The sequence below is a fragment of the Panicum virgatum genome, chromosome 6K (genome assembly GCF_016808335.1).
Source record: "Panicum virgatum strain AP13 chromosome 6K, P.virgatum_v5, whole genome shotgun sequence".
NCBI classification, from domain to species: Eukaryota; Viridiplantae; Streptophyta; class Magnoliopsida; order Poales; family Poaceae; genus Panicum; species Panicum virgatum.
In genome coordinates, this window is record NC_053141.1 from 34,959,158 (window position 1) to 34,983,918 (window position 24,761).

The 24,761-nt window shown below is 43.7% G+C and overlaps 2 protein-coding genes and 1 long non-coding RNA gene across 6 annotated transcripts; 2 read left to right on the forward strand and 1 right to left on the reverse strand.

Annotated features, from left to right (window-relative positions):
• The first annotated feature begins 603 nt into the window (after positions 1–603).
• On the forward strand, positions 604–4,277 carry LOC120712332. Of its 4 annotated transcripts, none has more exons than XM_039998087.1 (3): positions 604–1,129; positions 1,236–1,778; positions 2,435–4,277. In XM_039998087.1, the coding sequence occupies exons 2-3, from the start codon at positions 1,298–1,300 to the stop codon at positions 2,551–2,553; spliced, it is 600 nt and encodes a 199-aa protein (XP_039854021.1). In that variant the 5' UTR covers positions 604–1,129; positions 1,236–1,297; the 3' UTR covers positions 2,554–4,277. The 4 variants fall into 4 exon arrangements, with proteins under 4 accessions (XP_039854021.1, XP_039854020.1, XP_039854024.1 ...); XM_039998090.1 differs by having other exon boundaries at positions 613–1,778; positions 2,435–2,480; positions 3,735–4,277; XM_039998086.1 differs by having other exon boundaries at positions 612–1,778.
• An 11,324-nt stretch (positions 4,278–15,601) lies between these two features.
• LOC120639182 lies at positions 15,602–16,864 on the forward strand. The gene is made up of 3 exons (XR_005661312.1): positions 15,602–15,861; positions 15,971–16,099; positions 16,607–16,864. It is a non-coding gene; the product is annotated as an uncharacterized LOC120639182 (long non-coding RNA).
• Positions 16,865–17,387: 523 nt separating this feature from the next.
• Positions 17,388–18,163, reverse strand: LOC120639183 (transcription factor IBH1-like). The gene has a single exon (XM_039915189.1). It carries the CDS (start codon positions 18,090–18,092, stop codon positions 17,808–17,810), a length of 285 nt encoding a protein of 94 aa, XP_039771123.1. The 5' UTR covers positions 18,093–18,163; the 3' UTR covers positions 17,388–17,807.
• Between the last annotated feature and the right edge of the window lie 6,598 nt (positions 18,164–24,761).

Consider the following 24,761-nt stretch of genomic DNA (forward strand, 5'->3'; position numbering starts at 1 on the left):
TTTCATTTCCTTTTTAGGGGGGCATACGTCATCACTTGATTCACCTATATATATTCATCACCTGCACACATGTTCAATTACACAATTAAATATACATGTGTTTTGTCGTTATTCAATAAAACCTACTTAGAGGCCTAGATCACTTTCAAATGAGTTTGAGAGGTTCCTAACAAGCTTGATCTCTTCCAAACATTCTTGACCCCACTTTCCACCCTTCCCACGGTCCTCTCAAATTCCTGATACGTCCAACCGTGTGCTCTGCTCTCTCCCCGGTCGATCACACAAACCCTCCGCATCACTGTCGGGTGACGAGACGAACCGCACACGAGCGCGACACGACGAGCCCATCCTCCCAACGACACAAGACAAGTGGCCGCGGAAGGCGACGAAGCACGGCAGCGGGGAACTTGCCTTCCAAGCACACGCGCCACGTCGGACGGCCCGGGCCCGCGCTAGGATCCGTTCCAAGCGGACGATTGGTTCCGGTGGGCCCACCCCCAGCCTACGGCCCAGAGCCCCCCTCCCACAACCTGGGCTCGCGATCCGGGCCGTCGGTGGCCGAACCTCGCCGGCGGCGGGCGGCCTACGAAGCAAACAGGGGGGCTCTCTGTCTCTCTCTTGCTCTTGGCCTCTTCTTCTCCTTCGCTGTCACGCATCCTGCTGCTCCGGGGTCCAGTTCTCTGGCTCGGATTCTCCCTCTCCCCCCACCCAAAGATCCGAATCTAGGGAGCGGGTTCCACCCCTCGGATTCTCGCGGGGACCTCGCAACAACCTTGCTTGCTCTTCCCATCGCCTTCGGTTGCGGGATCCCCCTCTCCCTCGGCGTTCTCTCTCGGAGGCTTGGTGGCCACTCCGTTCTTGGCTCATCCAGCCTCCGGTGTTCTTCCGCCTGGTTCGGTTGCGCTGCTGCTTGGTTCGGTGCCTGTGAAGTGGAGGCGAGCTCTCCGGGAGAGAGAGACGGGTTCCGTCTGAGCAACCCTCGATTTCCCGTTGTTTTCTCCCTCCCTCCCCTTTTGATTCTGCCGAGAAGCAACCGTTTTGTGGATAATTACGCGGGATTTCGTTTGTTCCACTCGACCCGCCCAGGTTGCTTTCCCTTAATGGCGGCACCTTTGCCAACCAGCTTTTGGTGAGAGAGATGTACTGTATTGGATCTAGCTAGTTCTTGCAGAGGATAGGATTTTTCCTCAGCGATTTTTCTGTTGGATTTGTCAGTCCTGTTTGATTCTGCTTAGTTTTGCGCCCCAATCTTCACCGGGATCAAGAGGAGCCAAAGATTCTTTGATTTCCGTCCCCAATGGCCATGTCCCTTACCCGCTTCTCCCAGTGGATTTGGCCGGCGAGCAGAGCTAGAAGCGGAAGGGGCCGAGAGCCGCCGCCGGCGAGCACGGCCGTGGCGAACGGCCTGTTCCCGGACTCCCCGTCCGGGTTCCGGGAGCCGGACGCCGTCGGGCACCCGAGCTCCGGCGCGGCGCGGCCGCGGAAGGGCAAGAGCCGGAGGCGCGCCGGCCGCGGGGAGGCGAGGGCGGACGGGGAGCACGGCATGGTTATCATGCAGTCCGACGGCGACGGCTGTCTGTCAGACACGGACTCCGACGGCTCCGACTGGTCTATCGGCTGGCTCGAGCCGCTCGCGCCGGACCTCCAGACCGACGGGGACTCCGAGGGCAGCTTCGCCGTCCTCGTCCCGTGCTACCGCCGTGGCCGCATTCAGAGGCCTGCTCGTACTGACGCCAGGTTCCCTGGTGCTATTGGTGTCGCCAATGGCGGCGTTTCTGGCATGCTGCTCTTTCTTCCAGTATACTGTTGTAGTGTAGGTAATTAATCACATAGTTGAAACTGTTAAGTACAGCATGTTAAACCGATGCCCCCCCAAAATTGGCAAGTTTCTAGTAATCAACTATTGAATGCTTTTGGCAGTAGTTGTCCAGGCATAGTACAAGTGTACGATCTATGAAGCCGCTGCATAATAATGAGCAACTGAAATTATAGTTTTGGGTGTTGATAAGGAACAGTAAGTGTTGTAATTTTTGGTGTCTGGCCTATCATCGTTGAAGTTTGCCGTTATAGTTGCTGTTCATAGTGGTTATTTAAATGCGTAACCATATGGGTAGGACATAAATGTACTTGCAAAATGCTTTTTTGGTCTTCATTTCTTATGCTGCCATAGAGCCAACTGCCACGATCATTCATACATGCTGTTTTACCCAAAACTTGGCACTGTATATCACATTGGTAGTAGTGTCCCTCACTTTTTCTATAGCGTGTGGGTTCTAGCTATTCAACTTGGTTTGCTATGCTGTGAATGAAGTTGATTGCCTTTGCCTAGTTTGATTTCTTTATTATTAGCGCTGATATCTTCATTCAGTTCACAAAATTTATCAGATACCTCTGATGAATGTGATCTATTCATCAATTTTTTTTTCTTCTGCAGTCCTAAATTGGGTGGCTGATAACCTTGAACATGCCAAAGAAATATGGTCAGCAGTACATATGCATATGGCTCTGCCATTTTTGTTGTTGAAGCTGTGCCCTGTCGCCTATCTACGTTAATTTCAAATCTAGTTTCTAAGTTTGGATAGCTTCAATAAACAAAGCTTTAGCTTTGTTTCGAGTGCTTGCTAGTCTGAGCTATGGTCGTGCACATCCATTATTTTGCTTATCCTTCTGCGCATCTTCTTAAGTACATATCATTCCATTACCATTGAAAATGGAAAAAGTCTTAGATACTTTGAGTTCACCTTAAAACTAATGCTCCCTTATATGCCATTGAGTTTTAGAACCCCCCCCCCCCCCCCCCAACACACACACACACACACACATAATTTGGGTCATTGCTGATCATTAGCGCAGAGTCTGACACATCAAGCTGAGGGGGTAAAAGGATCATTTTGTCGTCTTACTCCATCCTCCTTTCTGCTCTGCCACTCTTTCTGTCTTTTTGGTTCACCTATTGCTGCATTTGGGCTAGTTTGGCCACAAATGCTAGCTGTTTCTGCCTGCCAGGCAATACTGCGACTGTCTTATATTCGTACTATTTATGACTATACATTTTCTTTATTGATCTCATTGCTGCAAAATGGGAAATTTTCTTAACAAATATTGCTTTCCCAGTTGTAAGTCTTGTACCTCCCCCAGTAAATGTGTCATCCAGGTTGATGCAAAATGTGAAATACACATATAATGACTATCTATCTCTAATCATTGTAGTGTCATTTGCATCAATATTGAGACATGCACAAGTAGTTTATATTAATCCTCCCTAGACATGCATTTGTAGCTTTGATAATTTCCTCACTCATTAGTCGATCCTCTATTCATTCATTCATTTGGCTTATCAGCTTTTCCCAAATCTGACCTAGTTGATAATTTCTCCATAATTTCCTCACTCCTTCATTGATCCTGTATTCATTTATTCATTTGGCTTATCAGCTTTCACAAATTTGACCTAGCTGATACTCGCCATCGCCATTTGCTTTTGTTATCTAATTGCAATTGTGAGAACAAGCTCTCTGTTTGAACCACAACTACAGCAATCTTGTGTCCCACTCTACTAGTTTAATATCATTCTTTAAGCATTTTAATTACATTTTGTTGTTTATGTTTCAATCAGGCTTACCTGTCCAAATATAGTTATGATCTTTAATCATTTCTGCTTTGTTATTCCATACTGAGCAAAATTACTGCTTCCAATATACTCCTTCTAATGTTTGTCCCTTGTCTCTGTTCTGCAGATAACAAGAATTTTGTAGAGCAATGGGTGTCTTCCCTTCAGAACTGATTTATCCATTTCCATTCTTTGTTGGCTTCAATGTATATAGTATTGTTACATTCAACCTATCATATTCCCCATGTGTAGAACATATCGATGAAGGAAGAGATGAAACCCAAAACAGCAAATCAAGAGGACAACGATAGCAGTGGAATTTTAAAACATCAATGAATGGGTGCATCATCCTTCCTGAGGTTTCAAGGCTATGGCATTCCTGCAGGATAAGAAATCACGTGAACCATGATGTGTGATTGGTATGCAATGTTATTGACATTTCTGGCAATGGAGCAACGGATTGATGGCCTCGCTATCGGATTTTCTTATATATATAAACTCTACAACTGCCTATATCACTATCATGGCGTTTACAACTTTACATCATTGGTATGATGGTGATTCTTCTGTATATATGTATTCATGAACAACGGGAATTGAACACCTACGGATTCTACATATCTTCTGTATCTAGTTTATTTCCAGTTTGTGAATTGCTTTCTCTGTCAAACTGCTAGTTCGAGGATTCCTCCCCCTCTCTCTCCCCCCCCCCCCTCCCTCTGCCTCCATTCAACTATTTCAATATTTTGTCGCATGGATATTTTAACAATCTGTTCTGGCATATTCTGTACCCTGTCGACAAAACTTGTCTACCATTGGTGTTCTGTATCAGTAGAAGCTCCTGACTTTCCTCTGGCCATCATAGTTCTACATTTGCCCAATATCGATTTATTGATGGATAGCATTATTAAGGCCATGTTTAATTGGTTGTTGTTGATGAATTTAAGTCAGCGAAGTCATCAGAGCAAAATAGTAAATACTCCAGTCCCTACTCCCTACTTGTGCGCCCTGTGTTCTTGGCTGATTATGTTGCGTTTCCTTTTGTTCTACTGGCAGCTTGTGTTGTTTCCTTCTGTTCTACTGGCAGCTTGTGTTGTGAAGTAACCAGTGAACCAGCAGATGTCAACATATGTTTGTGAATTGCAAAGAAGATAAGAAATGTTGCATCTATTTCTTAAAGAAAATGTTGAATCTAGTTTTTATAATAAAATTTAGGATCATTAAAAATTAGTCACAACATTTTTTTTGTGAATGTGATGTAGCACGTTTTTCATTAATACAAGAAGAAAGTGTCGTACAGCCGTCCTAGCAAGACTAAGCTTAATTAACCACAAGTTTTCCAACAGAACAACTAAAAATATAGAAAAGTAAAATCAACATCCCACGGAAAGAGAAATATTGTATCTAAATTTGTATTAAAAATTGTTGGAATAAATTGTTTTTTAATATTTACTAATGTTGATTGAAGAAAAAGCCATTGGAAAGGGACCACTACAAAAGAAACATTGAATACATAAAAAAAATTGAGCCCAGATAAAGCGACAAATGCCTATGGAAGGGTCAGCAAAAGAAATTCTAAAGCAACATGTCATGAAAGGTAAATATCGAACCAATAAGTTTCTAAAAATATTATGTCAACAAAAAAGATATCCAATTAGGAATGTTGGGTCCACATTTTGGAAGAAAACACTTGATTAATAACAAACCAATAAATCAAAAAAATTTGTTGAAATCAGCAACTTCAAGAAATTGTTGACTATATAAAAACATTAAATCAACAAAATTGTCGAAACTAGCAACTGTAAGGAAAATGTTGACCATATAAAAAAATCAGTCAAGCTGAAAAGGCTAGTTCAACATGTCTTGTAATATATTTAATCATCAAGTATGCAAAATATGTTCAAACAGAAAACATATAACCAACACAATAAGCTAAACAAATTTTGGATAAAGAATGATAAGGACGCATACAAAAAAGAACGATAAGGACTCCCAAAAAAACGGCAATAATGTTTGGTAAAGTTGTTGATTCAATAACTTAACAAAAGTTGAACAAAAATAGTGAAAAGTAACTAAAATGGTGAATTCAAATAATATCACAAAGACAGCTAAAAAGAAAATAAGACATTGCACTCCTCATTCATATGCGCAGAAAAAGAAGAAGCCAAGGTTAAAATGATTAAGACCAAATAAAAATAAATAAAAGGAACACAAAATGCTTTGTGCATTTTATATGTGAAAGAAAAAATAAAATAAATGGAAAAATAGAAAAAGAACAAGAGCAGAAGGAATCAAGGGATTAGGAAGAATAACAATGAAAAGAGAGCAATAGAAAAAATATAATAAAGGTACAATTAGCTTCATATCATAAGTTACAACCATTATCTTCCTCCTGTTTTCATGGTGAACAGTCAGAATTTCATAATTATTGTTCAACTAGGGACCACTTGCTCCGGGGACCACCAAAGGTGATGGTGTGGAATGAGAAGTGAGGAGATCAGCCCAAGTAAGAGGTGCTGCCCACCTGTAGTTGCATCCTCTATAGTAAATTCTTAATATGTGTAATTGCCATGAATGTTAATCAAATTTGATTGTCTTGATTGCATATCTTTTCTAAAAGACCACTTGATTGTATATGTGTCCAGCAAAAAGATTCCAGCGTATTGATACACTCCTCACAGTATGGAGTGTTTGTTACATTTCGGAAAAAGATTCCAGCGTATTGATACACTCCTCACATGAAACTTCTAAAAGATTCTGACAAAAAGATTGTATATGGACCGTTTGTTACATTTTGATGTCCGAGGCCCATCTTAATAGAAATTTCATAGGAGTGTCATAAGCATTAAATTTATTGACATAGCAAAGTGATTATGAAGAGAGAGAAGGTCGGGTTTCATGGAATGTGAGAAATGTCATGGTGACGATACACCTCTGGCTCAGTTACCTAGTTCACAGTCTTGGTAACTGTGCGATGACACCCCCCACTAAGACTGGCCTCATAATTGAAGGTGCCACCTACTAATGAGGTCAGTCTTAAAGGGAGTATCATTAGATGTTTTATGTGCATTAAATAACATCATCAACAATTTTGGTAACTTGGCAGTGTTATTATGAGGAGAGATAAAGAAGAGTTTCATAGGATGAGAAAAGAGTTTCATCATCTTGAAACTCAACCATCATAGTTATCAAGTTCTCAGTCTTGTTAACTATGCATTAAAATTGTGTATTGAAACTGGCCTAATCAAAACACTCACTCGATCCAATCACCTGACAATATGATTCGTCAGACAGTGAAACAGATTAGTTTCGCCCTCTTGTTCCAAGATCCTTTGAGTCAAGGCCAATGAAACCTCTGATGACACATGACATATGTGCATTAGAGATACAGAAAAAATGTGATCAGCCAAATTATGGATGACACAGGTCGAATGGTCACTGATCATGGTGAAAAAGTGCTCTCTTCCTGCAAGAGTTCAAAAGAAGGCTGGGCACTTCAGTTGAAACCACAATGCAATTCAATCTCCATGACATTGTCCAACAACATAGCAACCTGGATCACCTATGTTGTCCCTTTACCTCTGAGGAGATTGACAGTGTCATTTTACATCTGCCCAATGACAAAGCTCCAGGCCCAGATGGTTTCAACAATCTGTTTTTTAAGAAGTCCTGGCCTGTCATCAAATGGGACATGTATAGGTTATGTAATGATTTCTATCACCATCAGCCTGATCTTAAGAGTATAAGTTACTCGTATATCACCTTGGTCCCCAAAAAAGATAACCCTGAGAGGGTGAGTGATTTCAGGCCTATTTCCTTACTCAACTCCTCTCCAAAATTTGTCTCTAAACTCCTTGCAAATAGGCTTCAGGCTGTGGCCTTGAATGTGGTTCATGAAAATCAATATGGTTTTGTCAAGGGCAAAACAATTCAAGATTGTCTTGGGTGGGCTTTTGAGTTCCTCCACCAGTGTCACCAGTCAAAAAGGGTGATTATCATTCTTAAGTTGGATTTTGAAAAGGCCTTTGACTTAATTGAACATTCTGCAGTTCTTTACATGCTTAGAGCTAAAGGATTCCCCCACAAATGGGTCATGTGGATCAATGATCTTCTCAGTTCAGCCACCTCTTCTGTCTTGTTGAATGGGACTGCAGGGAAGGATTTCAAGTGTAAACATGGTGTTAGACAGGGTGATCCTCTATCCCCCTTGCTGTTTGCCATTGCTGCAGATTTACTCCAATGTGCTGTCGCCAAGGAGTATGAGCTTGGAAATCTTCTGCCACCCTTTCCCCAGAGGCTGGAGTGTCCTTTTCCTGTAATCCAATACGCCGATGATACACTTCTTATCATGCAAGGGTGTGATTCACAGCTGTTACTATTGAAAGAGATCTTGCATAAGATTACTCTATCCAGTGGCCTGGTTGTCAATTATCACAAATCCTGCCTAGTCCCCATAAATGTGACTCATGAAAAGGCCTGCCATCTGGCTGCTGTTTTTGGTTGCATTGTAGGCTCCTTCCCTTTTACTTACATTGGTCTTCCCATGGGCCTAACTAAGCCACAAGTAAAGGATTATGCCCCTTTGATCTGCAGGATTGAAAAAAGAATGTCTGCCACTTCTCAATATCTCTCTTATGCTGGAAGACTTCAATTGGTCAACTCTGTCATTTCTTCTCTCCCAACCTATTTTATGTGTACTCTAAAGTTATCAGTTGTTGTTATTGAGATCATTGATAAGCATAGGAAAAACTGCCTTTGGAGGGGAAATGACTTTAGAAACAAATGTTATAATCTTGCTGCCTGGGATCTGGTCAGGAAGCCTAAAAACAAAGGTGGTTTAGGGGGTCATAAACTTAAGTGTGCATAATGATGCATTATTACTGAAGCAGCTGGACAAATTCTACAGAAAGGAAAATATTCAGTGGGTTAGCCTTATTTGGCAAAGATACTATACTGATGTTGTGCCTCACCTTGCCAAGGAAAAGGGTTCTTTTTGGTGGAAGGACATTCTCAGGCTTCATACCCAATTCAGAGGTGTCGCTATTTGTTCCCCAAATAAAGGTGACACTATAACTTTCTGGGAAGATATTATAAATGGTTCTATTCACTCAAATATTTTCCCTCGGCTATTGGAATTTGCAAAAGGCCCCTGTGTTTCTCTCTGGAAATTAAGACAAGCTGATAACCTGCTGAATTGCTTTAGAATCCCTATGACTAGAGAAGCTTATAATGAATTTCTTGAGTTGCAGAATTTTCTGTCTGCACTGCCTTCTGTCGATCAGGACAGCAAAGATGCTTGGCACTTCATTTGGGGGCAGCAGAGATACTCGTCAAGTAAATACTATCAGTACCAATTCAGAGAAGTTCTTCCAAATAGATTTGTTTTTTGGATTTGGAAAACAAAGTGTGTCCCTAAGATCAAGTTCTTCATGTGGCTGCTCTTAAATGATAGGCTCAACACTAGAAACATCTTGAAAAGAAGGAGAAAATTCCTTGAGGAGGGTTCCAACTTTGCTCTTTGTTATGAGGGAGTTGAAGAGACTACTGACTATTTGTTCATTGATTGCCAGTCTGCGATTTGCCGATGGTTTGCTTTGGAAATCTCATGGGATGAAAATTCAAATATCCATCAGAAGCTTTACTCGGCCAAGCAAGAGTTTGGTCAACCTTTCTTTATGGAGGTCTTCATGATTGGTGCTTGGTGCCTTTGGAATGAAAGGAATGATTTCATCTTCAATGGGAAAGCTCCATGCCTGGCTGCATGGAAATCTTCTTTCAAAGCAGAAGTTTCGAGGCATCTTATTAGAATCAAGAAAAATCTACACCAGTCCATTTCTCTCTGGCTGCAGACCCAGTAATTTTTGTTAGTTTGTTCTAGTCACTCTTCCTCACCTATCCCTCCCTCTATGCTGCAGGCCCTCTATGCTGTTCCTTCTTGTTTCTTTGCTTTTGTACCTAACTCCTGGTTGGGCAGCTTTGTAAGTTCTCTTGTAACTTTTCTGTTCTTTTAATGAATTCATGTTGCCGGGGGACTTTGCCCCACGGTGTTTGCTCAAAAAAATCAAACGCTACCACCATCAGTCTTGCACCGTATCAAAAGGACATGCCCGCACGGTTCTCCCGGAGGAACAGAAAGGGTAACACATATGTCACGTGTCTCCCAAACGACGACGCGCTCACCATTAACATAAGGTGTGTTTCTGTGAGAAGAGTAGGATCCTCTTTCTCAAGCTTGGTGGTGGCAGAACCTGCTTGAAATAGAGGAGACTGAAGCAGGTTGTCGCTGGCTTGATATCGTACAAAAGACTGCATTCTGGGAGATATTTCATCGGATATGAGATGGGTAATGCAGCCTACCTCGCGTCCATAGCTTGTCACTTACATTATAATCATGGGGCATAACTTTTACCGCGTCGAACATATTATGTCCTTGCGTTAATTCATGATTTGTTGGAATATATATATTTCCTCAATCAGCTCAATTAGGCTAACGTGCAAAAAAATGATAGATTTAAGCCACATACATTCTACACTAGTACGAGGATGATCTTCATGTAACTTATTCATAAACAAATTCTAACTGGAGTTGGCTAACCACAACTATTTGAAGGCTCACTACCGGAAACAGCCTATTTGCCAAGTGCTCTGATCTTTGCCGAGTGCTTTCTATCGGGCACTCGGCAAAAAAGTCGTGTGCCGAGTGCCTAAAAAAAACTCTAGGCAAACAATAAACACTTGACAGTTTAACCCTTTATCTGAAACCATGGCACTCGGCGAAGCCACACTTTGCCGAGTGTCACTTGAGAAGCACTCAGCAAAAAGGAGCATGTGCCGCACACGTGCCACGGCCGGCGCACGGCTGTGACGGCCGTTAGTGCTTTGGCGAGTGCACGGTATAGGCATTAGGCAAAGCCTGGTTTGCCGTGTGCTATTTTTTACACACTCGGCAAACACGATACTTTGCTGAGTGTCTTCAGGTGCACTCGGCAAACTGTTAACATGCGTGATCTGTTTTGATCTTGTGCAGTGGTCATTAACCTAGATATGACGGCCACCCTCATGTCCCAGTCTCAGCCTAAGGAGAAGTCCACATTGGTAAGCTACAAGTACCTATCATTTGCAATGGCATGGTGACTTCCTAGCAATTGTGGTGCTTGGTGATGAGATCATATAGTATGAATGAGCATACTATAAAAACTTGCTTGTGACTTTCAAAATGACAATGCTAACACTTTGATGGTAATTAAGCAAAAACTGATACAAGTTCAGGACCCGTTGTTTCTGTTATTTTATTCTGAATTTTTCTTTATGATTGATGGACATCATCAGATATATGTTGAACTATGATATGTAGTATTTAGTATGCTAGCTACTCTTATGTTAGTTCCTATATGAATGAATCAAAGTTTGTCTGGTTATTGTGGTCCCTTATGTTGTGATGAATGTCTGTACATGGATATTAAACTAATTTAATTTTTTGATCTAATATATATTAACCAATCATCAACTAGCTTTCTTTTTTTTAATCTGGTAGTGGCTTTGCTGAGTGTCTTTTGAAATACAGTCGGAAAACATTTAACCTTTGCCGAGTGCCTCACCATTGCGACACTCGGCAAAGTGGTTGTCACTGTCATTTGGTCGTTCCCATTACTTTTTTTGGCCGAGAGCCATCAAGACACTCGGCAAAGTCTTTTCCGAGTGCCCGACGAAAAACACTCAGCAAACCCGGCTTTGCTGAGTCTTTGGTTGCCGCGTGTTGTATGCTGTGGGCGGCACTTGGTAACGGTTTTGCCCAGTGCATTTAGAGCTTTACCGAGTGCCCTAGGCACTCGGCAAACAAGAGGAATCCGGTAGTGGCTCCATTTGGTGAGGCAGGAGTAGCTAGCCATTAAGCAACCCCAAAAGACTTGCAAAAAATCCTAGCCAAATGAAGAGGTAAAGACTAGGTAAAAATAAAAAACTAGCTAAATGGCTGAGTAAAACAACAGACTCATAGATCTGACTCTCCATACTAGCCTCCTCCCGGCCTCCATCCGCTTTATGCTCTCCTCCCAACGATGTTGCTCGCGGCCAAGGTGGCCTACGTGGCCTCCGCCGCCGTCTTCCCATGCCTCTAGACCGATCGATGGGTGCCGGCGCACCCACAGCTCCTGTCCATCGCCGTCGTCTTCTGGTGCCTCTGGACCGGTCCATGGGCGTCGGCGCACCCGCATCTCTTGTCCATCGCTGCCACCCTCTTCCCGCGCCTCTAGGCTCGAATCGACCATCATTGCTGCCAAATCGACCATCGCCATCGAATCAACCTTCCCCGTCGCCGAATCGACCATCCCCGCCGCCAAATCGAACTTCCCTGCCACCGAATCGACCCAACAACACCTCTTGATCATACTTTTGCGGAGGCTCTTGTTCTCCTGCTGCAGGAGCTGCACCTCCTGCTCCAGCTCGCGGATGTAGGCATGCTTGTGCGCGCAGCCGCAGACGTCGGCGTTGAGATTGTAGGCAAAGAAGAAGGGCGCGCCTCCACCGAGGTCCATGTGGCGGTGGCCGCCGTCCGCGGCATAGATGCAAGCGCCCACCGTGGAGAAGCCGCCCGCAGTGGAGAGGAGATGGAGGCGGGAGTTGAGGTTGAGCTGCGTGGAGGTGAAGACACCATAGGGGGAGACCACGGTCATGGCGAGTGGTTGCAGCAGCAACGCGCTGGGGCTTCTAACGGTGTGCCCCCAAATATCCTCGTCCTCCTCCAAATCCATGGCCTCCCATCCTCCATGACATGCCTCCCGTCCGCCTCCCCACGCCACCGTGGCCCCGCAGGCGGACTCCGCCACCCGCCTTCTCCTCGCGCACGCCTGCGCCAGCCCGTGTAGCCACCTCCCCAGCAGCAGCCTCTGCCGCCCGTTTGCTCCTTGCCACAGCCTTGTGGGCAAGCGCGCCGCCAATTTGGAGGGAGGAAGATGCACGGGAGGGTGGGAGAGGCGGGGGAAAGTGGCGGGGCAGCAAGATGGTGAGCGGCGGCGACTCGGCACAGATGGCGAGGGAGAGGGGGAGGAATTGCAAGCCGGTTGGCGAGCAGGGACGGATGGTGAGTGTGTTGGACCAGTGTTCTTTTACTGTTTTCTAATTTTTACCTAGTTAGACTCTTTTAGAGAGTCTCTTGGAGATGCTCTGAGGCTTTGTTCGGTTAATCCCCTCCTAGAGGGATGAGGGGGGATTAGAATGGAATGGGAAGATTTTAACTTATTTGGGATTTAATCCCTCCCAATCCTCTCTTATTCTTTTCAATTCCTTTGCAACCGATTAAGGTCTAAGGCCGGGGAGCTAGGAAGGCCTGGGAGCCTAATAATAAGCATCATCTGATTCAGAGATGTTTGGGCACCGCTCTAAAAGGGGGCCCACTCGGGGTAGTGCGCGCTACTGTGCATGCGTGTTGTTCCGTCACAGAAGGGGTTGGTGGGATGTTAATTCTTCTTGAGCCCATCGGCCCCTAGCTCTCCTATGATTGAAACATAATTGTTCTACCGGAACAAATTGTTTCGTTAGAACAAATTATTATATTGAAATAAAAAAGTTCTATCGAAACAAAAATTAAAATTTGTTCAGTTGAATCCAATATTACCATTGAAATGAAAAAATATATTGCATCGGGAAATGCAACCTATTATTCACGCACATGTGGATTAATTATCTAAACCCTCATGGCCTCATCCACACTTCTTTCTACAACGAACTCCCTAGCATAAATCAGACGCAAATACAAGTGGTGAGTACAATGCACGTGTGCACAAGGGCACGCACGTGGAAAATTCACTCAGCGCCATGACTCAGTAATCTTCTCGTGCATTTGCATGCCCTGGTTACGTTACATCTAATAATGCAGGTTTACACGCTGTGGGATGCAAACTACATGGAATCATCCATTGTAACAAACAATTGGAGAGAACGGGCATACATGTCTCTATACGTATATGTTTGTGGAGGCAACATCGATCCAGCTCTCATCCCGCCACCATCTTGGACAGTGGCTACTGAGCTACTCAATCATACATGGGTATGGTACTAGCTAACAAGTAGAAAAAGGTATTAGCACGACGTGTCTTGCTCCTGATGGCTTTAATTTTGTCGTATAGCTACTATATATATAGCTGCTAAATTGCTAATAACTGTTAAAACTTTTACTATGAAATTAAGTAGATATCTTGCATTGCATCCATGTGTACAAGCAGAAGAAACCTTTGGGGAAAAAAAGGAGAACTATATATAGAGCTGTACAAATACACAGCATGAATCGCACATCTTGTTTCCACATTATTCTTGGAAAAGAAACGTTATGTTTCTCTGCATAAACCGATCTATCTGAACATTATCCCAGCTTATCTTGAATTTCAACCAAGAGATCGATTCAAATGCGTGCAACCAACACTACCGGAGACTGTGCAAATGCCGTGTGCATGGACTTTGCCGTGTGCCAATTCTCGGGCACACGGCAAAGAAGGTATTAACCGAGTGCAGAAAAACCAACACCCGGCAAAATAACGGCACACAGCAAAGAAGGTATTTGCCGTGTGCCACATGATAAAGCTCACGGCAAAGATCCGCTCACGGTAAATTTCAGGCATTTGCCGTGTACCTAGAGATTGCCACACGGCAAAGCGTCGTCCACGGTAGGGTCGACGCCCGCCTGTTACATTTGCCGTGTGCCACGGCTGGGCACTCGGCAATTATATGATTTTGCCGTGTGTCTTGTCCATAGCACACGGCAAACATTTTTAAAAAAAGTGATTTAACACTCCCAACTTTTTCTGGTATACACGTATTGTTCATGTTACCTTATGCTGACATCTGGTAATTTTTTGTCTCTTTGCTATATATAATCATTTAATTTCATTAAAGACATTTATTGTAATTAAGTCCATTTTGAACTGCAATTGTTTTTAATAATGAAGTAAAATTCATTAGAAAATCATATTCATATTATTGAGTCCAATTTGAGGCCGCATCCATGAAATGGGAGGCTAGTTCGAACATCTTGTTCCCGAACCATCACCGAGAACATGTGGTAGAAACATTTTAATTTTCTATAAATAACATATGAAGTTTAAAATTTTTTGAATTTATCATGGTATCATAATTTTATGTGCTGAGGCTATAGAAAAAAATTGAGATGGTTTTGCACAAGTTTGACATACGCTCCATACAGATCGAGACATATCCGGAAAAGATCTATTGAATCGAGAAGGAATCGTTAAGATTTCGAATCACATTAACAGTCAAATTGGGTTTTCACTTAACAACTTTTTGTATATGCAATACCCAACTTAGATTCCTTAAGTCCAAATTTTGGTAATTTTTCGGAGCCATCTAGTAATTTTAATTTTTTTATAGTTAACCCATATCATGTGATATGCATTTAAATTGATTTATAACTAAATGAAATAATGGATTTTTTCGCTTACAATCATAAAATAAATTGTTTAATGTCTTTGGTAATGTATTTTCAGTGTTTATTCGATTAAATTTTGTAAAACAACTTTTGAAATTGATATTGTTGAAGTTTTGAAAAAACATATATTTGCCGTGTACTGTGCTTGTGGCACACGGTAAAGATGGAGTTTGACGTGTGCTCTGGATCAGGACACACGACAAACATTGCATCTTTGCCGTGTGCCTCAGATCTCGGCACACGGCAAAGTATCTTTGCCTGCACACTTATGCCGTTCCGACAGCCATCCACCACACACACAAACTCACACTTAGCTGCCACGCCCGCGCGCCGCGCCACCACCCGCCCGGTCTTCGGGCGTCCATCCCGCTCGCCGCTCCATCACCTGGCCCCGCCTCCACCACGCCGCCACCACCGCGTCGCGCAAGCCACGCCGCGTCGCCCCGCCACCAGCCGCCCTCAGGGGCCCTCGCCGACGGCCCCTGCTGGCGGCAGCGCTCGCGCCTGCGCCGGTGCGGGGGCCTTCAGCTGGGGCACAAGCCGACCCGCGTCGCGGATGCCGTCACGCCAGCCCGAGCCGCGGGTGCCGACGCCGCCTCTCCTCCGCCAGCTCTCACTGGGTCCAAGCGCTCCGCCGTCCGCGCGCCGCCGCACCACGCTCGCGCCGGCCTATCGTGCAACACGACTGCGCCTCACGGCTCGGGATGAACAATTAAAGGTATGTTGTTTCCTTTGTACAGGACCCTGATGGCGTCATGTGTTTGAGCTCATTCAGAGGGTGAAGACACCTCAGCCTCTTAGACAAGTCAAGCTTCATGTTAGTGTCCTGACGCATCCTGACAAGTTCTTTAAGAAATTTTATTTCCTTTTATAAGCTTCATGAAACCCCTTGTTCATTTTACACATGTTGTTTCTGCATCTACTAGACTGCAGATAAGACACTTGTAAATGTGTCCATAGAAACTGGATACTCTTCCGAGCTCTGAACAGTAAATAATTCCATCCACACTGTTTCAGGTGCTCTTATGCAGGCAAGAGGTGGCTAGCCCTGCCAGGTAATTTCTTTTTTTTTTCTTTGGTCCATTGCTATATGGATTTATTTTACAGTCTTCATGGTACATGAAAACGCTTCTCTTAGTCGTGTTCTTCTTTGGTTCTATGGCTTTAGTTAATTCTTAGAAATACAAAGGTAACTGAACTTATATTCAGTTTTCCCTTTTTGCCTAGCTCAAGCTTTCAAAGCTGCAGGTAGAGAGCTCAATGTTTAGGATTATTATTAATGCATATTTATTCAACTGCTGTCAAAATTCTTACGATAATCAGATTGATGTGTATGGTCTTATTTGCCATTTCATAAGCACCTACAGATCTCAAACTTCTTTAGCTAATGTGTAGTTTTTGATCCCCAACCTACAGGCTTAATCTTTTATAAGATATTTCTTTCCCTCATTGCTAAAATTATCCTTTTCCAAGATAACCTACTAGATTAATTTCTAACTCGTCATGCCCTTTAGATCGCTAATTCTAGATCGGCTTAATGTTTGATGCATGTTTGTGATTAGTGGATATCTCGCGGATGTTGGAACTGAGCCAAGTGCTGATAACTATGGTCTTCAACACTAAGAAGGTGGGGGAATCCTGAAGATTGAATATTTCATTATTTCTATTGGTAAATGAGATCATGTGGTCCAATGAGAAAATTTGATAGTTATTAGATAAAGATAAATCTGGTTGCATGGTGAGCTTGGACACGAGTTTGCTATTTAGTTCATGTGGTCCAATGCATACAAATTGACAATGCATAATTACTCATTTGTTTAGCTGAGAAAGGTGGTAAGCCTGCAAACCTTTATTCTCATTTGCTTGCTGGCAGTAGTTTACTGGATTGAATCGGATTGAATCGTTGACAATGCAAAGTACTCATTTGTTCATTTTATTGCAATAGCTAAAAGGTGGTAAAAGAAACATACCAATCTGTATATTACTTTTTTATTTTTTTGGCTGCTTTGAAAAATTGTAATTATGGATGCAGATCTGTATTTGTAAATATATTTTTTTAGCTCTTTTAGCCTTTGCCGAGTGTCGTTACAAAGGCACTCGGCAAACATCCATTCTTTGTCGTGTGTCTGGGCTAGGGCACTCGACAAAGAAGTCTTCCACGTCGCTCTCCGTTTACCAACTTTATTTTGCCGTGTGTGAAGTATTGCACACGGCAAAATAATTGCCGTGTGCCTGAGATTTAGCTCACGGCAAAGTTGCTCTTTGCAGGCCATTGTATGCCGTGCGCGGTTTGTAAACCGGCTTTTGGCAAATGACCTGCGTCCCATAGTGCAAGATTCCAAGAATAAATAATAAATAAACATATAAAATAATCGGAATGGTTTCATCCATATACCACCACTTAATGCGCATGTTTTATCTATACCATCAGCGTCTGTCACAAGACCTTGACGGTATAGATGAAAAGTGATGGTACAGTTCTAGTAGTTCAGATGCAAATTCTTCAAAAAAAATACAAATAGAAATTTGGAAAGGGCTCTATTTTAGCCCCAAAAAATAGCCTAAGTAGAAACTACAAGATGAGAAAGAAAAAAAAACATTCCAAAATTTGTAAATAAACAATACCGCCCGTCCAATTTCAGTACTTCGATCACATCTCTCCCAACTGAACTGTGCCGCGTGCGTGCGCGATGCATCAATTCTGGCGGCGCGTGATGAATCGTGCACGTCCATGTCCCGCATGACCACTGCACACGGATCAGCTCACGCACTCACCGGCTCCGATCCGGCGTCGACACGACCGGCGGCGGCGACGCCGTAGACGGCCGCGAGCGCCCTGAGGAGCTCGAGCCTGGCCCGGAGCCGCGCGATGTAGTCGGCGGTGCGGGCGAGCAGGGCCCCCGCGGGCGCCTCCCCCCCGCCGGGCACCAGCCGGCGCAGCTCCCGCACCTTCCGCCGCAGCGCCGCGCCCGCCGCGCGCGACGACGGCCGCCGCCGCCTCCCCGCGCCGCCGCTCCGCGGGCGCCTCCGCCGCCTGATCTCCTCCATCGCGCTCAGCCGCCGCACCAGCTAGCTAGCTAGCTAGCGGCCTAGCGGTAGCCAAGCGCTCCTTGTTGACGTACGTGGCGGGCGCGGAGAGGCCGAGCCCCGGCCCGGCGGGAATAAATAGAGCCAGCAAGCAAGCACACCCACCAGGCCAGGCCGAGCCGAATCGCCGAGGGCGCCTAGCAGGGCGGCGGGGCCCGGGCGTGGACGCCACGTCTCGTCCGGTTGCCGTCGCCCGCACGTGCCCGACAGCTGGTCGCTTCCAGAGTGATCGCTGCGCTCGCGTGGGTGGGTTGTTGCGCGACGTGGCGCGGCGGCACAGGCCGTGGCGATGGGGAGGGGAGGGGGCGGTCGTCGCCGGCTCGCCGTCCCTGCCGCGATCGGCAGGTCATCCGAGGCTTGGAGCGTATCGCCATGGCCAATAATCCAATATGATGGATAACAGCTGCATGCCACCTCGCTAGCGGCTGGGATCTTCTGTGGTCGTGTAACGAGCTACGACTACGAGCCCACAATCCTGCGGCAAACCATCTATTGGATTTTATTCGATCATCAATTGACCTTTTTTTGCGAATATAGTGCTATCTGTTTCAAAATGGACTTGAGGCAAAGTATAGTGCTATCTGTTTCAAAATGTACTGTGCTCGAGCCGTGTAAATCTTGGGAAGTTCAAACTAAATAGTGGCAGCCAAATAAGGGTAGGACAAAGGGTTAGACACCCAGATCCTAAAATTCCATTACCTAGACATGTTTAACATTATTAGAAAGAAACATGCAACTGTGCGGAAGTGCTCAGTACAAATCCACTCAATATCTCATTTAGGAGAGCTCTAGTTGGGAACAAATTAATTGAGTGGCATAGTCGTGTCTCGAAACTCGAACATGTTAATTTTAAATGACGGCATGGATTTATTTTTGTGGAATCTCCATGAGAATGGTTTATTCATACTTAAGTCAATGTATAAGCACCTAGTCAATAACAACATTAATGTTACACAAGAAATTTTGCGTATGAAGATTCCTCTCAAAATAAAGATTTCCATGTGGTATGTTAAAAGGGGAGTGATCTTAACAAAAAAACAATTTAGTTAGGAGAAATTGGAAAGGAAGCAAAAACTTGTTGCTTTTGTAGTAAACCAAAAACCATCCAACATTTGTTTTTCAAATGTCGTTATGCCAAATTTTAATTTATGGCGTGCAGTACATATTGTGTTTGGAATTTCACCACCACAAAGTACCATTGATTTGATTAATGGTTGATCTAAACTTGGTAGTCATAATCACAATTTAATGCTAATGATAGGGGTTGCTTCTTTGTGTTGGGCAATATGGCTCACAAATGAAACTGTGTTTAACAAATGCAGACCAAAACTTTTTTGCGGGTCTTTTTAGAGGGACGCATTGTCTCCGATTTTGGGCTCTGTTGTAGCGCACTGATGACAGAAAGGATGAGATTGTCAAAGCATGATAGGATCTAGAGTCAAGATCTATGGAGTTCTTCACACCACATGGATGGCCGTTTATTTTAAGCATTGGTCAATAATGTTGGACTATTCTGTGTTTTAAATTTTATTCGTGATGTAATAATTTTGGACTGATGCCTCTTCTATGGAGAGGTTTGAAGCCGGATGTTTTCCATTATCTAAAAGATCTGTTTCAAAATGTAAGATGTGATAGTTTTATCCTAACTCAAATTTCTTTAATTTTTTTGTGATTGTGCCTGAGCATATTTTTTCACTAAAAGAAGAAGAAAAGTTACACCCTAGACACATGACAGTAGGGCCGCAGGCAACTTCGAAGATCACATGGGTGAAGAGAGGTGACCTGACCGACCCATCCAGCACTACAATATCCATAGATATAACTTGTTTATAAAAAAATGTATCAACACATATCTACAACATCAAACCAATTTTATTAAATTCATCTAAATATATCTCGATAGTGTATTTATTTAGTATATTATTATAGATCTTATTTTTATAAAATTGATCATATTTTAAAAATATTAATTTAGAAACATCTAACATTTTGGAGCGCGGGGTGTATTGAACAAGGATGAAAATATCAGGAGAGTAAATTTTTTTTAAGAAAGCCTTAGTGCGTATGCCTTTTCGCATGTTGGCCTGTTGAACCTAGCAAAGATGATGAATTGTCTCCTCTTTTGATGCTAGGGCAAATATCTCCTTCACTAGTTGAAGAAACCAAGCTTGGGATCAACATATTCGAAAATTATAGACTTGTCAGTGACTGCATTGTATGTATCTTCTGTAATAAGTATATTTGTTACTTTTAATCTTTCGACAGTTAAAATTGTGTGCCTGCCCGCCCTTGTTGAAGATGGCAAACGTGCATAAAATTTAATGCATGTAACAACACGGGAAAAGATTGATTTATCATCCTCTACAAGAAATGTACCACAAGTCCACAAGTGGCCGAGCATATCGCATAAATTTCACACTCATTGATACGGTGCCTCCCATTTGCTAGGACAGATATTATTAACTTAAACATTTTAGACAACGCAGGAAAAGGACTCCGGAAAAGAACAAGTTGGACAGGCCACACATCAGCTTTCATGCCAGGTCTCAGCGTAGCGAATCCATGTAACCTCACATGCACATGGATTGGGACATGAACCAAAAGCTCATACTATCCATCCTGTCAAATTCTTAGGAATTTGCTGGGTTCGCACCCCCCCCCCCCCCCCCTCCCATCTCTATCATTATGATGAATGGGCAGTCAACCAAGCTCATGCTAGCTAATGTTGTTTGTGTGGAGGAACAGGTTAATACTGTTTTTAGAATACACGAATCAAAGTATTAATTTTCACCAAAATTATCCGTGTGACTTTTTAAGTATAGGACATTTTAAGTGATTATGATACATTCTTAATTACTTCGCATGAAAATAGTAGAATAGAATAGGTAAACATGTCGATATGAAATGTAACAATCAGGACTATTAAGATGTTATCGGCCCAAAAAATCATAAAAAGGCGATACTCGAATAAATACCCACTGCAATAATACCTGCTACATGTCATAGTTGTTACCATCTGATGCTAGCTTCAGCGAAGCCGCTAAATATCATGTATAATGCTCCTTCTGTTCTCCCTCGGCTCCAAACCATAAGTAGTTTTAGTTTTTTGATAGTGATAGTGTTTCTATTTGGTGTTGTAGATGTTAATATATTTTCTATAAACTTGATAAAAATCATATAAGTTTAACTTAATGTGGACCCAAAACGATGTATAATTTGGAACGGGCTATCACACTATCTATATACAGCTGTGGTCATCCAAGTACCAAATTATCGAACCCGACACCCTGTATCCCGCGCAACGCAGAAAGCATCACGTACCACGAAAGTAAAGGCGCCACGAGCCAGCAAAAAACCGAGCACGCGAGGTGGGGCTAACCTACCTAGCTAACACTGCAAAAATAAGCTAGGGATCACGGAGAGAGGGCACGGCGCGGCGCCATGGGTGGTGGTCTCTTGCTTGCTGCTGCCGTGCCATGCTTAGCTGTGGTGCACGAGAGGGTGGGTGCAGTGGTAGATGAGGCCGGGGGACCATGCATTTCTCCCCAGAGGCGAGATCGACGTACGTGTCCGCGCGGCACGGGTTGGAGCGCGCACGTACGTACGCAGAGGCCGCGGCCGTTGCGGTTGGAAACGGGACGGGGCACATGCGAGCACATGCCCCGTCAGGACGTAGAAGCTCGAGAGAGCTTCAGGAGCGAGCTGCAGCGACGTACCCATCACTCTCCCTGCTCCAATCATGCAGGTGTCTTTCTTCCTCTCGAACCGTCTCTCTTTCTCGCGAACTGCTACAGTCCAGAGAGGCGATTTCGAGAGGACTGCCCTTCGCCGGCGGGGATCTTGGTCCTCCCCGTCTCCGATGGCCTCCGGGCTGTTGGGAGATGTGTAGGACCAAGTTTCCTTCGCCGGTGGAGGGGTAGGGCCTAGGTCCCTTAGTTTTAGGGTTAGGTTTCCGACGAGGTCGCCGAGGCGGTGGCGGCGACGTCGTCAGTATGGAATAAGGTCCTCCCGTGGTCGTCCCCGTCTCGGCGGCGCGTCGCTCCGGTGCCGTCGACGAGCGCGTGGAGGTGTTGTCCGACGATGTCGGCTGTACAGGAGTCCTGGCCGGGCTTCCTCGTCATCTCCGGCAGGTGGCAAGTATGTCGGTCTTTTGTCTCAAGGAGGCAGAACAGGCTGTGGGTCTTGTGGAGTGTTGGTGGTGGGACCAAGCTTGAGCTTCCCTCGATGGCGGCGGTTGTCGACGGCGAGTCTTGGCCTTGGTGCGGAAGAGCTTGGGGCGCCGCCCCGGTCGATGGGTGAACGCCGACGGCTTCATCCCGTCTCCTACTACGGGTGTCTACTTCGACTCCTTCAAAGCCAGCATGCGATGGGGTTCTTCCAGCTCCTGGTTTCGCCTGTGGTTTTCCTCGTCGGTGGTGGCCGGCGGCGACGACTTCAGGCACCTTCGGATTACAGTGGGCCTAGGGACTTTGTTGCAATTTTCTTTTCTTTCAGGGTCCTCTGTGAAGTGTATGTGTATGAGAACATGTATGCTTTCCTTATCTAGGAATACAGAAACGTATTATCAAAAAAAAAATCATGCAGGTGTCAACTGTGCCTCGAGCTAGCGCCCATGCATGTATGTGTCGGTGTCTGTCCCGACTGGCTTCAGGATTCGCCGCCTTCATTGTGACATTCCAAGTTCCAATGACGTTGCCAGCTAGGCGTTACCGTTTTGCGATCCAATTCGTCGTCGTTGTGGAGGTAATTTTTGCATTACTAGATGTGCCATTAATTATCATGTACAATACTCTTTTTTGTGTATCCTATTTTCAAATATGTGGTGTTTAACACTACTACAAAAACATTGATTTGTCCCGGTTGGGAAACCGCTGTTGTCCCGGTTTCCCAACCGGGAACGCCTGTCCGGGACGAAAGGGGGTGCCCTTTTGTCCCGGGTGTGGCAACCAGGACAAAAGTGGACCTTTTGTCCCGGTTGATAACACCAACCGGGACAAAAGGTGCAGCCAGCGCCCACGTGGCTGGCGCACCCTTTTGTCCCGGTTGGTGTTACCAACCGGGACAAAAGGTCTCTTTTTTTTTCATGTTTTTCCTTTCTCAATTCTTTTTCTATTTCAATTATACTTTTGCATTTCAATTAAACTTATGTATTGGAATTCAGTGTGTATGATCTCCACTAATATATACATATATATATATATATAGTTACTTATATAATATTTGTCCTAGATAGTTTTCATATATAAATTAATTCACTTATATATATATATGTATACACATATCTATACATGTGAATTCCTTTACATATGAAAATGTCTAGGACCAATATTATATAAATATATATATATACACATATATATTATTGGAGTGCTTATATATAATACATACATACTCCATCATATTTGCATAGGTATATTCGTTCTTAATTACATAGTAGAATTCGCCTTTTGGAAATTTAATACATACATACATACTCATAAATAGAAATTTAATACATAGACACACATATATATTTACATAGTTATATTCGTTCTTAATTACATATATACGCGTATATTGTCATATTTACTGTGATTGTCAATATTAGATATTCCATCATAGTAGAATTCGCCTTTTGGATCGAGGACTTGCTCAACAATAAATCCGGAGAATTGTTCTTGAATCGCCATAATCTTTTCCTCCGGTATGAGTTTATCGCGCATCTCCCCGACCTATGGAAAAAGGGGATAATTAATTTCGACTAATTAAAATACGAGTTCAAATATTAACAAGTTTTTTTACTTACTTCCTCCTCCCAATCTGTCCAGCCCTTTGGAGGACCTACCAGACCATGGATGTTCTCGCATACATAGTATGCGCACAATACAGTGCCTGGTTTCTGCCTCATACACTTTAAGAGAGAAGAAATTATCAGGTATTTACATGAATATATAATAAAACTAATGAATCGTGCAACGAATCATCCAAGCGCGTACCGAAAAATCTGTCTTGATCTTCAATTCCTTGTCAAATTTGCCTGGATGATTTTTAGCGAATTCTTTCCAAACCCTGTGCATGATTAGAACAATTATAGTCAAGTAACAAAGTGATTCAAATTATCGGTCATGGACGGAGTAGTGGTAGAATTACTTTTTCATCATGTTAAGAAGATTTTCGTATTGTTCTGGAGGTCTCCTCAATGAGTCCATAACCACGAGTAGGCTCTTCTCGGGAATTATGACAATTAGGACAAAGTGTTCACTGCAAGATTATACGGAGGCAGTTCTTGGTAGTTAAGGTTTAAACAATTCGATTATAGAATAGAAAGAGTTAGACGGAAGGAATCACTCACGCAAAGTTGTAAGGAAACAATATCATTTGCTTGTTGTGATGAACGCTTATGTACTTGAACAAGTTTTGGAATATGTCATCGGGATTGTCCCGTAGAAGCCTCCAATTACAAGTAATTGGGTCGATGAAGCCGAGGTGAGAGTATCCCTTTCTTCTGCAAGTATGTATCTCCATTCTACATGATACCGAATAAATCAAGAGATCAGTATGTTGAGATCATGCAAAACAATACGTAAGGAGAGTAAAATACTTACAGAACCCACAAGCCGACCATAGAGATGTCGAGGGCCTCCTGATGGA